At 50.4% G+C, this 13,502-nt stretch overlaps 1 protein-coding gene across 2 annotated transcripts in view; it reads left to right on the top strand.

The window, feature by feature from the left end:
* Window positions 1-13,502, top strand: part of NCS1 (neuronal calcium sensor 1) — a 92,377-nt gene that overhangs the window by 32,615 nt on the left and 46,260 nt on the right. For both annotated transcript variants that reach the window (XM_044992970.1, XM_044992969.1), the window contains exon 2: window positions 8,795-8,819. In XM_044992970.1, coding sequence (XP_044848905.1) covers window positions 8,795-8,819 — 25 coding nt within the window. The remainder of the gene's footprint in view (window positions 1-8,794; window positions 8,820-13,502) is intronic.

The following is a 13,502-nucleotide window of genomic DNA, read 5'->3' on the forward strand; positions in this document are numbered from 1 at the left end:
CCAGGTTTTACAACAGGCTACATAAAAAGCACTAGCGAAGTCAGTACAAACTCAAATGTCCTACAGACAATGACTTGCGTATGCTGCTCTATATACACTGAAATGTACTCACGATATTTATATTCCTATTGATTTATTTGATCATTCTATGGTAACAATGAGAAAGTCAGCAAGGTTTCTGTAGTAGTGTGGCTGTGACACTTGTATTTTTAGGTTGGATTTTGTAAGCAAGTAGATTTTAAGTGATGTGAAACTTGTGGGTACGCAAGACAAATCAGACTCCTGGAAAGGTGAGAGCCACTGCCCTAGAGCACAGCCCCCATTGCCCTGTGTCACCAAACTCGCCTTCTTTCGGAACATGCTCCCACCAAATCGCTGTTCTTTAGAGGGAAGGGATTTCAAAGCCAGTTCAGGCTGCGCGACCCCCTCCACTGGGATCAGAGAGGCAGGGGGTTTTGAAGGAGGCCAGCGAGGAAAGGCCACTCCTCTCCTTGAGCCTGTTAAACCTCCCTCTCCCCTCTCAAGAGCCCAGAGGAAACCTTCAAGTCCAAGGTTAATTAGCTGCTTAAAAGAGGAGGCATATTCCTCCCTTTGGTTTGCAGCCTGCTGTTACACGCTGTCTCCACCCTAGGGTCCGGCACACGCTACCTCTGTGTATGCAGCACCTATGCAGGATGCCTCACTTGCAGCAGAGAGACATGGCAGAATGGGCTGGCTCAACAGTATCCCACTCCAGGTCAGAATTTCAGCCCCCCTGCCTAATACGAGAATGTCAGTGGCTAGATCCGGAGCTGTGCGCAATCTGGAGTGAGTCCTGGAGCTCCTTTACCCCAGATGGCCAGGAATTTATTTACACCAGGTGCGAGCTGGAGCAAGTCCACTAACTTCCAGTGGTATCCCTCCAGGATTTTGCCCCTGTAACTGAGATCAGAATGTGGCCCAAGCAAACACAGAGGTAGAAGAAGCCGCAAGCCACAACCCATCACCCTTGTGTGTGTTAGAAAAGCTCTTACGGAGAAGCTTTCTCTGGGTCTCCCAGTGTGTTTTGTATTGTCCGTCTACATAACGTGTGGGTCCCCAGTGCAGGGACCATATCTGTACTTACCACAGAATAGCAGGGCACACTCTGGTTTCTAGTAGAGTTGATGATGTAGGCAGAGATTCTTCAAAGCCACCCCTAGGGGATTTAGAGGCTCCATTCCTACATAACTTAGGAGATTTAGATGCACAACTCCCACTAGGTAAGCATGGACAGTGTCACCACCCGGAGCACCCGATTTGTCAGCATCAGACACTCACAAGAGCCTCTCCCACCGGCTGTGCTCAGCGGGTTTGGGGAGGCTGCTGCATGCTTCCCAGAGTGAGAGCCAGATGAGCGGGGATTCCGCCCCGTCACTTCCTCCCTGCCCACCCAACTGGAGTGTGTAGTTAGCAGCATTTTTCCCTTACTAAAAAAAGAGCAAGTTTCTTAATTGTTTCCTGCTGGAGTTGAAACACTGATGCCGAGACTGAAATAGAATCTCGGAGGAAATGCAGTTGGAGAGAGAGGCTAGAGAGCAATTAGTTTGGGTAGTCTGAGCTGACCCCCTACCCCCATCCTCAGCCTGTGCTCTGCTCCCTGGCCCCCACCTCCCCAGCCCCATTACAGAAGGCCCCTGTAACAACTCACCCCTGCGGCGCCTCCTGCTGGTTATCCAGGGAATCAGCTCTTCCAGCCTCCGGAGCGCCCTCTGCAGGCCGGTGTCCTGCTTGCTGCTGGGCCCGAGTCCCTCCTGGACCCCAGTGCCCCTTCCAGGCTGGGGTGCTGCCCCTTGGCAATACCCCCACAATCTCAGGGTCTCCCCACCCAGGGGAACCCCCAACCCTCTATCCCCACCTTGCCTCAGTCGTGGGCTACTGCCAGTCACCAACTAGCCCCCGTTCCCCGGGCAGACTGCAGTATCAGCCACTCATCACTGGCAAGGAGGGGTTGGACCTGCTGACTCTGCCTACCCCTGGGCTGCCCTCTGTAAACCCCAGGACCCTCCTGCTAGGCCCCAGCCCTGCGCCACTCAGGTCCCTGCAGCCAGGTCCTCCCTCTACCGCTAGAGAGAGACTGCTGAGCTCCTGGCTCCCAGCCTCCTCTATAGGGCCAGCTGAGGCCTGACTGGGGCGTGGCTCAGCTGCAGCTGCTCCCCAATCAGCCTATTAGCTGCTTTCCCTGCCACAGCCCTCTCCCAGGGCTGCTTCAAGCCCTTCCAGGCAGGAGCGGGGTAACCACCCTGCTGCAGCCCCCTATTGTTGGGGTTATTTTATTCCTATGTCATCCTCTGACTATAATCCCAGCCCTGCATAGGACAAAGAGGGGAGACGTCATTAGTGGCTGTGAACCACTCAAGGAGGGCAGGAAGGGAGGCCGTGTAATTCGCTGGATAGATGGAGATAATGGTTCGTATTCCCCCCTCAATAGGCTGCTCAAGGTACTTGTTTGCGGTGGATGTGCTGGGGGAGCGTCTTTCCTGCTGAGTTAACCCCGCACTGCAGCATTTGAAGCTTTAAACGCCTTTAACCTGTAAATGACAATGGTGCCTTCATGCTGCTTTTCAGACCTGTCCTTTCAGATGAGTCCCAGTTTGGGTTGCCCTGGGGATGCATGATTCTCCGTGAGAGGATCAGGCCAACATTTTCAAACTAGGGTTCCTAAATCCACAGGAAGGCATCTAAACAAGCGATCTGAGCCCCTGCAGCATGAAATCTAATGGGCATTGAGCACGTGGGGTGCTTCACTGGGATATAAGACAGGGCCGACTTTGGCTTACTTGTTACCTCCACACATCAAAAGTTGGAGGCTCTTCTTGGCCCAACAGCTCCGCTCATCCCACCCTTACAGCTAGATCCAAGGGGCAGAGGTTGTCTACACAGGGAACTTGTCCAGCGTAGCTATACTGGAATAGCTCGCTGTGTTCCGGAATAGCGTCCACATAGGGGAGTTATTCCAGAATAGCGATGCAGGTCAATTCCTCCCATGTAGACAAGGCCTCTCTCCCTGACTGATGTGTCATTTTTGGCTTCATTAAGCCCAGGCCTCTCTGTCCTCTACAGTGCTTGTTTCTTGACCATCCGGCTAGACAGTGCTGCTGAAATCAGCGCTGAAATCCCTCCTGCTGTGTTACTGAAGCAGAGCTCCCGCCCCTCAGCCCAGGTGCCAATGTTCCCTGCATTTGAATTTCCCAAGTGGCTGCGCGACTTCCAAGTCTAGAGAACCTTCTTCAGTGAAAACATACATTGTTCTTCTCCCGCTGTCCCTGAGCCCTGTGCTCTGGGAGCCTCCAGTCTGGCCCATGCCACTCAACTGGCTCACAGTGCATCTGATCTCTGGGCCGGGGTGAAATCCTGACACCACTGAAGTCAGTAGGAGTTTTGCCATTAACTTCAGCTGGGTCTGGATGTCACCCAGTGATTGGCACCCGTGTGTGACCACTGCCTGGCATGCTAGGACTTCTAGGGGCATATCATCCGGTTCTTGGTGCTGCACTAAGCTGAACTCTTTTGCAGCGTATTCTGGGAGAATTTGTTCGCCTGCGGCACCTGCGGGAAAGTGGTCTTCACCCAGCAACTTAGTAAGCTGGTTCCAGCTTGGCATGCTCTTCCAGCTGGCAGCCCGCTGAGAGGACGATCTCCTGGATGCCAGCTTTCTGTTTCTGTAGCAGCACAGCGGGATTGTTGCCGGTACAGCAAGCTGCATGCAGTATGGGATTTAAAAGCCTCCCCGGTGTATAAGGACCGGTAGGTGACGTCCCATGCAGAAGCAGGGAGTCAGTAAATGGCAAGGAAGTATGGGCCGGGGGAATTGTGGGAAAGCACAGGAGGAGGAGCGGCGTCCAAGTTGCTTACCCTGCGTCCACACTGCTGAGCGGGGACGTTAGCAGCTTGAATGTTGGCAGCACCGGGCATTAGCCTGTCCCGCTGACCGGCCTGCTAGCCCAGGTGAAGCACCGCCACGCTTGAGCAAAAGGTTTGTGGGTGTGGCTGGGATTTGGGTTCGGAACAACACTCGAGTAAGAACCCGAGTTAAGGCTGCAGTGAAGACAAGCACGTAGACTGTAAGCCTTGTGGGGCAGGGCCCATCTTTTCACTGGGTGGGTGTTCAGTGACTGGCGGCACTGAATAGGGCTTCTGTGCACCAAAGCAAAGTCACCAAGCCAAATCCTCAGCCGGCGCAAATCAGCATCACTCTCCTGAAGCCAGTGGAGCTGTGTGATTTATACCAGAGGGGGGGTCTGGCCCACTTCTCCTTTGGCAGCTGGTAGCTGGGGCTTCGGGAACCCCCTTGCCAACAGCATCCTGCTGGAGCCATGTCTTGTATGTGCTGTCTCCATCGCCCCGACATTGTGTTTACGCCAGCCCTTACCTTCTCCAGTCGGTGCTTCTTGCCAAGCACATTATCAATCTTTCTGATGGAAATTTGCTTTCTTTTATTGGGTGTCTCGCCATTCAAGGTAATTGGCATCTGTTCATGCATCTTGGAGTTTCTATTTTTATCAGCTGCTCACAGAGCCACATGTAGCCACTCTGCCTCATTATCCTAGTCAATTTCAGCCCTAGTGCTTTTGTTGTTGTTGTTATTAGTATATAGATGGGAGATGGGGAGGCAGTGACCGAACAAGGCTATTCCCTCTTCAGCCAGCCTCCTGGCACCAGGCTTCCTGCTGGTGCCTTGCACTAGCCACAATCCCTTGGCTCCCTGCATCACCAGCAGAAGAGAGGGTGAGCGTGCAACCAGATCCTGGCACCGGTGATGTGCCTCAGCCGCCTGGTACATGACCTTGCTTACCTGAGTAACCGGGTCCTTCCCCTGAAGACATGAATTTAAGTAACTCTAGATCTGTTACGAGAAAACCAAAGAATATTGTCCCAGGCTTGGTACGCGGGGAAACATTCCTTCTTCCCCTTGGCAAAATGCATAATCCCACGTGTTGGATCCTCTCCACTCCCGAGAGTGGGGCTGTGGGGAGAGCTCAGCGTGCACGGTCGTGGCTCTGGCCTGATGATCCTGGGCCTAGTTGTCTTGTATCTGCATATTCAGTTTAACGCAGGGGTTCTCAACCAGTTTTCTTTCCAAGGTCCCCCCCAACATGCTATAAATCTCCACGGCCCACCTGTGCCACAGCAACTGGTTTAAAACCAGAGCCGGCGTTATGGGGGTAGCAAGCAGGGCAATTGCCTGGGGCCCCAGGCCACAGGGGCCCCCCGCGAAGCTAAGTTCAGCTTCAGCCTCGGATGGCCGGGATCAGGGTCCCGGACTTCAGCCCCATGTGATGGGGCTTTGGCTTTCTGCCCTGGGCCCCAGCGAGTCTAACACCGGTCCTGCTTGGCAGCCCCCCTGAAACCTGTTCGCAGCCCCCCCCCGGGCCCCTGATTGAGACCCACTGGTTTAATGGATACTTGCAGGAGACAGGGGATGGTGAAAGAAGAGGGAATATGAAAAGGTGAAATGCAGCTTATTCCTGCTAAACAGCCCTTGATGTGCATGACTGTGTTTCCCAGGTTTGGGATAGAAACATATGGGCACCTCTGAGATTTAGACAGCTGTCTCCCGGCCCATCAATAATAGCTCCAAACAGATGTTCCTTAAGAGATGCTTAGCTCCTACTCCATCTGTGGTGCCAACTCTCGCCACTTTACTTCTAATGTTACTGGGTGTTTTTTCTTAAACCCCCAGCTCCTGGAGTCACGTGATTGTGAGTCTCAGCTTCCAATTAAAAAAAAATGTTTCTAGCCAATCTCATGATTTCTGTGGAGCTGGTCTCGGGACTCTTGAGCCCTCAGGGAGGGCAATACAGCTGCAACCACAGTCAAAACTCCATGTCACTATGTAAAGCCTCAGCTGGTGCAGGGGGTCTGTGTGCCTGAGAATCACCCTTTTGGTGAACTTCCACTTTCTGGCTGTCTTGTTTAGGAGGAAATTGAATAATATATTTTTTTCTTCCTGTTAGTTTTATCAAGTGGCCAATATTAAGAGTTAATATCAGCTAAACTGAATTTTCTCTCTAGGTTTCTGTGTTTAAATAGCCAAACTTAGCAAATCTACAGGAAATAAGCGGAACGTTGTCAATATTATTAAGTTACGCATGCTCAGGATGTGTTAATAGTAAAGTTTTCCTGCAGCTGCTTTGCAGGAAATCTCTTCGCTAACGTGAGGTACTGGGGAAGTAAATAGGCCCCCCATTGGAATGAATTTAGCGTGTGTAACGTTTCATGTTGCAGAGAGATGCCCTATTTACCCACCGAACGGGTACAGCATAGACAGCAGCAGCCTAAACGTTCCTCACGTAGCTTTGCCATTGTGTCTCAGTGCTAGGACTGACTAGGTGGTTCAGCCGTTCAGTCTCTTTCATTCATTGCTGGCAAGGATGCTGGCTGAGCACGACCATTAACTCATTAAGGCACTGAACAGCCATGCAGAGGTTCTGACGTCAGCCGGGCTCGAACTGGTGACAAGGAAAGTTCTTGTTGTGGGGAGGGGCTCGACTAGGCCTTCTTGACCAGGGCCAGCTCTAACTTTTTTGCCGCCCCAAGCAAAAAAAAAAAGAGCGCCGCCCCCCCGTGACTGCCGTGGTGCCCCTCCCGAAGCCCCGCCCCCCTGAGCGCCGCGCAAGCCCCCCCCTCAGGTTGATGCTAAAAAACCCATAAATGGTTCATATAAAGGGCAGGTGTTGTCTTGTTCCAAGAGCGTACAGAGCCTGGCATGATGACCCTTGATCCCTGACTGGGGCCTCTGGGTGTTGCCGCAATACAAAATAATGGTCTTCTTTAATCCAAGGAACTCAAAGCGCTTTACAAGCATTAGTGCCTTAGCCCTCACACAGTCTCATAGACTCATAGACTTTAAGGTCAGAAGGGACCATTATGATCATCTAGTCTGACCTCCTGCACAATGCAGGCCACAGAATCTCACCCATCCATTTTTATAACAACCCCCTAACCTATGTCTGAGTTATTGAAGTCCTCAAATCATGGTTTGAAGACCTCAAGCTGCAGAGAATCCTCCAGCAAGTGACCCGTGCCCCACACTGCAGAGGAAGGTGAAAAACCTCCAGGGCCTCTGCCAATCTGCCCTGGAGGAAAATTCCTTCCCGACCCCAAATATGGCGATCAGTTAAACCCTGAGCATGTGGGCAAGACTCACCAGCCAGCACCCAGGAAAGAATTCTCTGTAGTAACTCAGATCCCAACCCATCTAACATCCCATCACAGACCACTGGGCATACTTACCTGCATAATCAAAGATCAATTGCCAAATTAATTGCCAAAATTAGGCTATCCCATCATACCATCCCCTCCATAAACTTATCAAGCTTAGTCTTAAAGCCAGATATGTCTTTTGCCCCCACTACTCCCCTTGGAAGGCTGTTCCAGAACTTCACTCCTCTAATGGTTAGGAGCCTTCGTCTAATTTCAAGTCTAAACTTCCTAGTGTCCAGTCTGGTAAGGGAAGTATTAACTCCATCATGTTTCACATGGGCAAATGCAGAGGCACAGATTGGCTAAGGGACTTGTCTAGGGTCACACGAGCCAGGAATAGAACCCTTCTGTCCACAAGCCCCTCCTTCCTCTCTGCCCCTGTGCTGTGGTAGAAGCCGTATGGTTTAAGTGTATTTACCTGCAGCGAGAGAGCTGCAGAACGCTGGGCACAGCTAAAAAGGACCGCATGACAATTAAGCAATAAAAATAGGACTGGGAGGAGAAAGGCAAGAAAAGTAATGAAATCTTCACACGCACTGCGTGAAGCTTATTCATCAAAAACCCAGAGGGAGTCAGTTCTGAAGCTTCAGATTAATAGAAAAAGAGGTATGACAAGCAAAGACATCAAAAGATCTCGAAACCATCAGTGAGCACTTTCTTTAAAGATTTAGCTAGTCAGCAGGGAAGAAATGTGACAATGGCATTTAAGACAACAGGTAAAAAGGAACCTGGCGCAAACAGACAGCTCTTAAAGTCAGCATGTTGGCAGATGGGGTAGCGCTGAATGGGGAGGGAGGCCATTTATCTGTCTGTAGGGGTGTTGAGATTGAAGAAGAAGCAGGTACTTTTAATGTGCCGTGCATTGGCAAAAGATGCATTGGAAAGAAATTCCTGATTGTTTAGTGGCCTTCCTCTACACCAGCCTCACCTTACGCTGCAAGAGGGGGAGAAATCGGGCCAGATCCTCAGCTGGCATGAATCGGTGCTGCACAACGTAAGCCAGTGGAACTGCTGGTTCGCATCAGCTGAGTATCTGGCCCAGAAAGTTTTGCTAACTGACATGATGTAATAAGCCTCCTTAAAGGTAGCAAAAATACTCATAGATTCAAAGATTTGAAGGCCGGAAGAGACCGTTTGATCATCTAGTCTGACATCCTGTATATCACAGGCCACTGACTTCCATCCAGTTACCCTGGGTTCGAGCACAGTACCTTCTGGTTGGCTAAAGCATCTTCCAGAAGAGCCTCCAGTCTCGATTTGAAGACGAGATGAGAATCCCCCCACTTCCCCTGGTAGTTTTTTTCCAGTGGTTAATCACCCTCACTGCTAAAAATGTGTGCCTTATTAAATTGAAATTGTCTAGCGTCAACATCCAGCCATTGGTTCTTGTGATGACTTTGTGCAGTAGATTAAAGAGCCCTTTAGCAACAGGCATTTCCTCCCCAGGAAGGTCCTCGTGCACTGCAATCTAGTCCCCTGTGCTATAGAAACCAGTCAGCTTAAAATGAAAAAACTCAGCGGAAAAGACTCCAAATGGCTTAACCCTTGTCTGTCTTCTTTTCTCTTTCAGTTACAGAGAAGGAGGTGCAGCAGTGGTGAGTTTCCAGCCCCGTGTTTCTGATTCTTGTGAGCGCCCGTGTGCATGCAGCCGTTGAGTGACAAGTCAGTTCTCTCTGCTGCGTTGAGTGTGTGCACCTTGTGTAACCGTGTGCATGTGTTTGCCTCCGTTTCTTTTCAGAGTTGTATTGTCTGGGAAGCTGGCTAAACTGAGATGCAAAGGCAGGCGTCATGAGACAAAAGACTCATACACAAGTCATTTCAGGGCGTGGCTCCTGTTCCCAGCAATCTTTCCCATAATCCATTTCTGCCTCGTTCAGGCACCAGGCTCTGCATGCAGCTATTTGGCTGCCTGGTTCTTCTGTACTGAGAGCATGGCTGCACTTGAGATGTAGAATGTTTTGAGTTAAACCAGCCTTTGGAGAGCTCAGTAGGGAAAGTGCTGCAGTCTGTCCACACTGGCGTGGCCACATTAGCAGCTCTTGCAGCGGCCACAGGGAGCAGTGCATTGTGGCAGCTATCCCAGCATGCAAGTGGCTGCAACGTGCTTTTCAAATGGGGTGGGGTGGGGTGGAGTGTGACAGGGAGTGTGTTGTGTGTATGTGGGGGGAGGGAGAGTGGGTTTTTGGGGGGCTGAGAGCAAGTAAGCTCAGACAGCAGCAAACCCCCCCCCCTGTGCTGCAGAATCAAATGTGATGGCAACGTTAGCCGGGGTTGGTAGCAGAAGGGGGTCTCGGTTTGCAGAGCCCACCCACCTTGTCCTTCCCTCCCTGTCAGGTTGCATGCGATGCATTGTGACATAAAGCCCTGAAGAGCTGGGGGCTCTGGGAGATGCAGTCTTCCTAAGAGCAATCTACATGGCTTCATAGCTGGATAATGCTGCATGGTAGGCAGCCTCAAAACTCCTGGAGGGCGGCATAAATAATGGAGCGGCTTAAAAAAACCAAAAAGTTGTAACCCATGTTTGCAGGTTTTCTCTGCTGCCGTTTTCCAGATAAATGAGCTTTGCCTCCAAAGCAAATGCTGACACTGATGCTGTTACACGCTCACCTCTGCGTTCGAACAAGCGCTGAAACCTTTCTGAGGCTGCCCGGGCGTGAGAGACAGTGACAAATGTGAAGGGAGAGCGAGCGTTTCTTAACACCACTGAAGGGCTCTCCTGTGGGCAGCGCCATCCATAAATCCCGCGCCGGCTCTGCTAGTTCTGCACATCGCGTCCCAGCACGCGTGGCGTGCGGCCATGCTTGTGCCTTTCCACCTCCACTAGCAGCACGTGCAAGAGCCCGTCACTCTTGGCTCAGGGTAAAGGTGAAAAATCAAATTCCATCTGCTTCCAGCAGAAGGAAGAAATGGAACCAAGTGATCAGCGAAAAACGGAGCTTGCCAAGCCCTGTCTTAGCATCCTCTCTAGCTTTGATGGGTTAGCTCCTGCATGGAATAAATACACAGGCACTGATTCTCCAGCAGCAATCAGAAACCATCCATCAAAGCCAAAGACGGTGTAGATGGGTGTAAAAGCAGAGCAAGCCAGAATAGAATCCGGTCCATTGCCTTGGCATTTCTTTAAATGCCTGTAACATGTTGGTTATGGCAGCTGGCTCATCAGCAGACTATCTTGAAAACCCACCTAAATTACGCGATGCAGCCTGACTGGTGTGTGCGGCATGCTGAATTTGGTCCAGCAAGGAAAAGAGCTTTTCTTGGCCTCTTAAAGACAGCGCAGCGTACAGATATCCCACCCTCTTCATTTTGTGGGTTGTCATGGTAAATGAAGCCTAATGCGGATGAGAATCAAGGTTCAGGAGCTTCAGTTGGAAAGTGAGTGTGGTGATGTGTCTCTTTAATGAAGGTGGTACATGAACCCCCGGGAAACTATCTTGGTTTTTATAAGGCCCCTCAGCATCCTGGTATCTGAGCACAGAAGCCATGAGAGGTTGTGCTTTGCATGGGGCAACCAGATCTCCTGGTTAGCAGGATACCAGCACCCTTACTGCAGCATTTGGCTTGAAAGGATTATGACCATAGCCCAGGGGGCAACGTTTGAATATTCCTTTGAGAGTGGGCCTCAATCCTCCAACCCTTACTCCTGCAAGCAGTCCCATTGAAATCAAGGGGGACTCGTCATCTGGATAAGGGTAACAGGATCAGGACCTTGGTGCAGCCCTTCCACTGTGGCAATTATTCTAGGTTGAGGATGGAGGAGGAAAGATGATGAGACCTAATTTTCAGAAGTACTGAGGACCTGCGGCTCCCACAGACACGAAATGAAGTTGAGAATGCTCAGGAGCTCTGTCAGCCAGGCCCAATGTATGTATTGAGAGCATGTTGGTCGAAAAGGCCTTATTTTTCTTTTTTAAAAAAACTCTTGCATCCTGCTGAGTGGCTTAAAACTCAACAGATATTTCGGCATGTATAGCAGGAAGAATTCTGTTCCAGTGTCACGCCAGCCAAATTGGATTATGGTAATTCAGTTCTCAGTAGCATTCAGCAACCCATTGTGCTTCCAGAGCTGGGGAGAATTCCTTTTCTGAGATTTCCTTTGGACTGGGATCATGGGATTTTCATTTCATGCGTGGGGCAGATTAAGGACAAGGCATCTGGACACTAAACAAAATACATCCCGATGGGATGTTTCTCAGCAAGGCGATTATCCATTGTGTGCCCATTACAGCTATGGAGCCCTGCGTGCCCCATATCTGAATAATAACATTTGTAATCTCAGTGGAGGGCAGAGAAACACAATTAAAGTGCACTTCAGTTTCCAGCATGGTGCGTTATCTTTAGTGCAGCACTCTTGTATACTGAGAGAGACGATAAACGGGAGTTCATGCTTTGTAGACTAATGGTCCAGCTTGTTGATCTTACATTGGGCCATTCCGCTCCTGAGAGCACTAGTTACAGCTGGTCTACCCGGGAAGTTCTTCCAGAATGAGGTAGAGGGCGAATGTAAAGGGCTATAGTTGTTCCAAAATGACCATTGTGGGAATTGCTGGTTCTGCAGTAGCTGTTCTGGGTCAGGTTCCCAGTGTAGACACATCCTTAGATTCGGGGTGCTCTTAGCCAAGAGAGAACTCTGCTTGCCCTACAACATGGTGAAATGTCTCCTCCCAAAAATAATCAACAAAAGAAAGAGCTGGAAAAAAGGAAGTTAGTGTGATTCTGCCATGTAGATCCATGTTCATTACGTTGATGGCTCCTGAACAGAGGTACTCATTTGGAGCCCAGGTTCTGCCATTCCTATTCACAACGGGTAGGACTAGAGCTGGTCAAAAAAACGGGAACATTTTCCATTTTTGTTGTAAAATGCATCCTCCGGGGTTTTTTGTATAAATTTGAACTTTTGATGACAAATTGAAAGTAGGAAAATGTTGACCAGCTTTAGGTAATACCTCCAATGGGGCTGCTCATTGGTACCACTGGATGTGAAGTGAGGCTGGCAGGTTCAGATCCCTTACTAAGAAAAACTCAGCCTGGCATAATCTCCAGCAGTTCCTCACACCTGCCTGATGTTTTCAGCTTCAGATTACGTCTCCCGTGATACCTCCACAGGCTCATTCCCTTCCAGCTTCTGCAGTCCTGCACAAGAGTAACTGAGGGCAGAATTTGCCTTCCTTAGTAATGCTGCTCAGGATGCTTGAGAAAAGATGGAATCCAGATCCCTGTCCTGTAGCTGTGTTAGTCCTGCAGGGCTATTCCAAGTGAAAAGTCACAGAAGTAACTAGCTGTGAGTCCATATGTGGGGATCTGCTGAGTAAGTAGGTGTCATTTTTGCGTAGGCACTTTCCAGAGTAAAAAAGTGCTATAAAGCTTCTTAACAAACAGATGCCTTTAAAGGCAGCATGTCTGAGTTAAGCAGCGGGAATCTGGCTGCTTCTGTCTGTGCATTCAATGGGGCAGTCAATGGAGGGTCTGGAGGACGCGAGGAGAACTCAATAAGCCAGAAAGCTATAAAGCAACACTGTGAAAGAGTCTCCCGGTGCAGACCACCTGCACTGGATCCGCCGTCACTGGAAGTCTTGCAGAATGACTGTCTGTTTTAGAGGGTGCTGGCGTCCTAGGGAAGATGCAGGTATCCACTGCCTCTGAAAGTCAGACCTTGAGTACTGTACAGTCAGGCACCCAAATCAAGTCACCTCAACCAAAGGGACCTGACATTCAGAGGTGCTGAGCTTTTGCAGCTCCCGCTGGAATCCGTAGGAGCTGCGAGGGTTCAGTATCTCTGAAAATTAAGAGCGCAGGGCCTAGGCCTGGCTTTAGGTGTGTGATGTTTAAAGCCCCTGTGTTTGGAGGTCATGGCCTGGCTGACCTGTATTTGACAGCTCATGCTGTCCGTGAATGGAACGGGACGCTGCCTTTCGAATGCTATACGGAGCGCTGTACTCCGTGGGCCTCACTCCCAGTCCGTACAAACCTGCTGAGGCCAATCGGGCTGCAGGGGGGGAATATCAGGGCAGAATTTGGCCCCGCGCTATGTCAGTAGGAAAGGGAAGATCGGGCCAACAGCAGCAGCATTCAGAGCCAAGGTTCATTGTCTCTGCAGGCTGGATGTGAAGTAGGCAGCAATGCTGTGGGATTCACATGCTCATACACCGATCCTCGGAGAGTAGACAATTTTCTCTCTTTCTCAGCACAAAACTGGCCTTCTGCTGAACTGGTCGGGCCCACTAGCAGGGAGGATAGACCTCTGGAGGCTAGGAATTGTCACAGATCAGCTGGCTCTT

The sequence above is a fragment of the Mauremys mutica genome, chromosome 18 (genome assembly GCF_020497125.1).
Source record: "Mauremys mutica isolate MM-2020 ecotype Southern chromosome 18, ASM2049712v1, whole genome shotgun sequence".
NCBI lineage: Eukaryota > Metazoa > Chordata > Testudines > Geoemydidae > Mauremys > Mauremys mutica.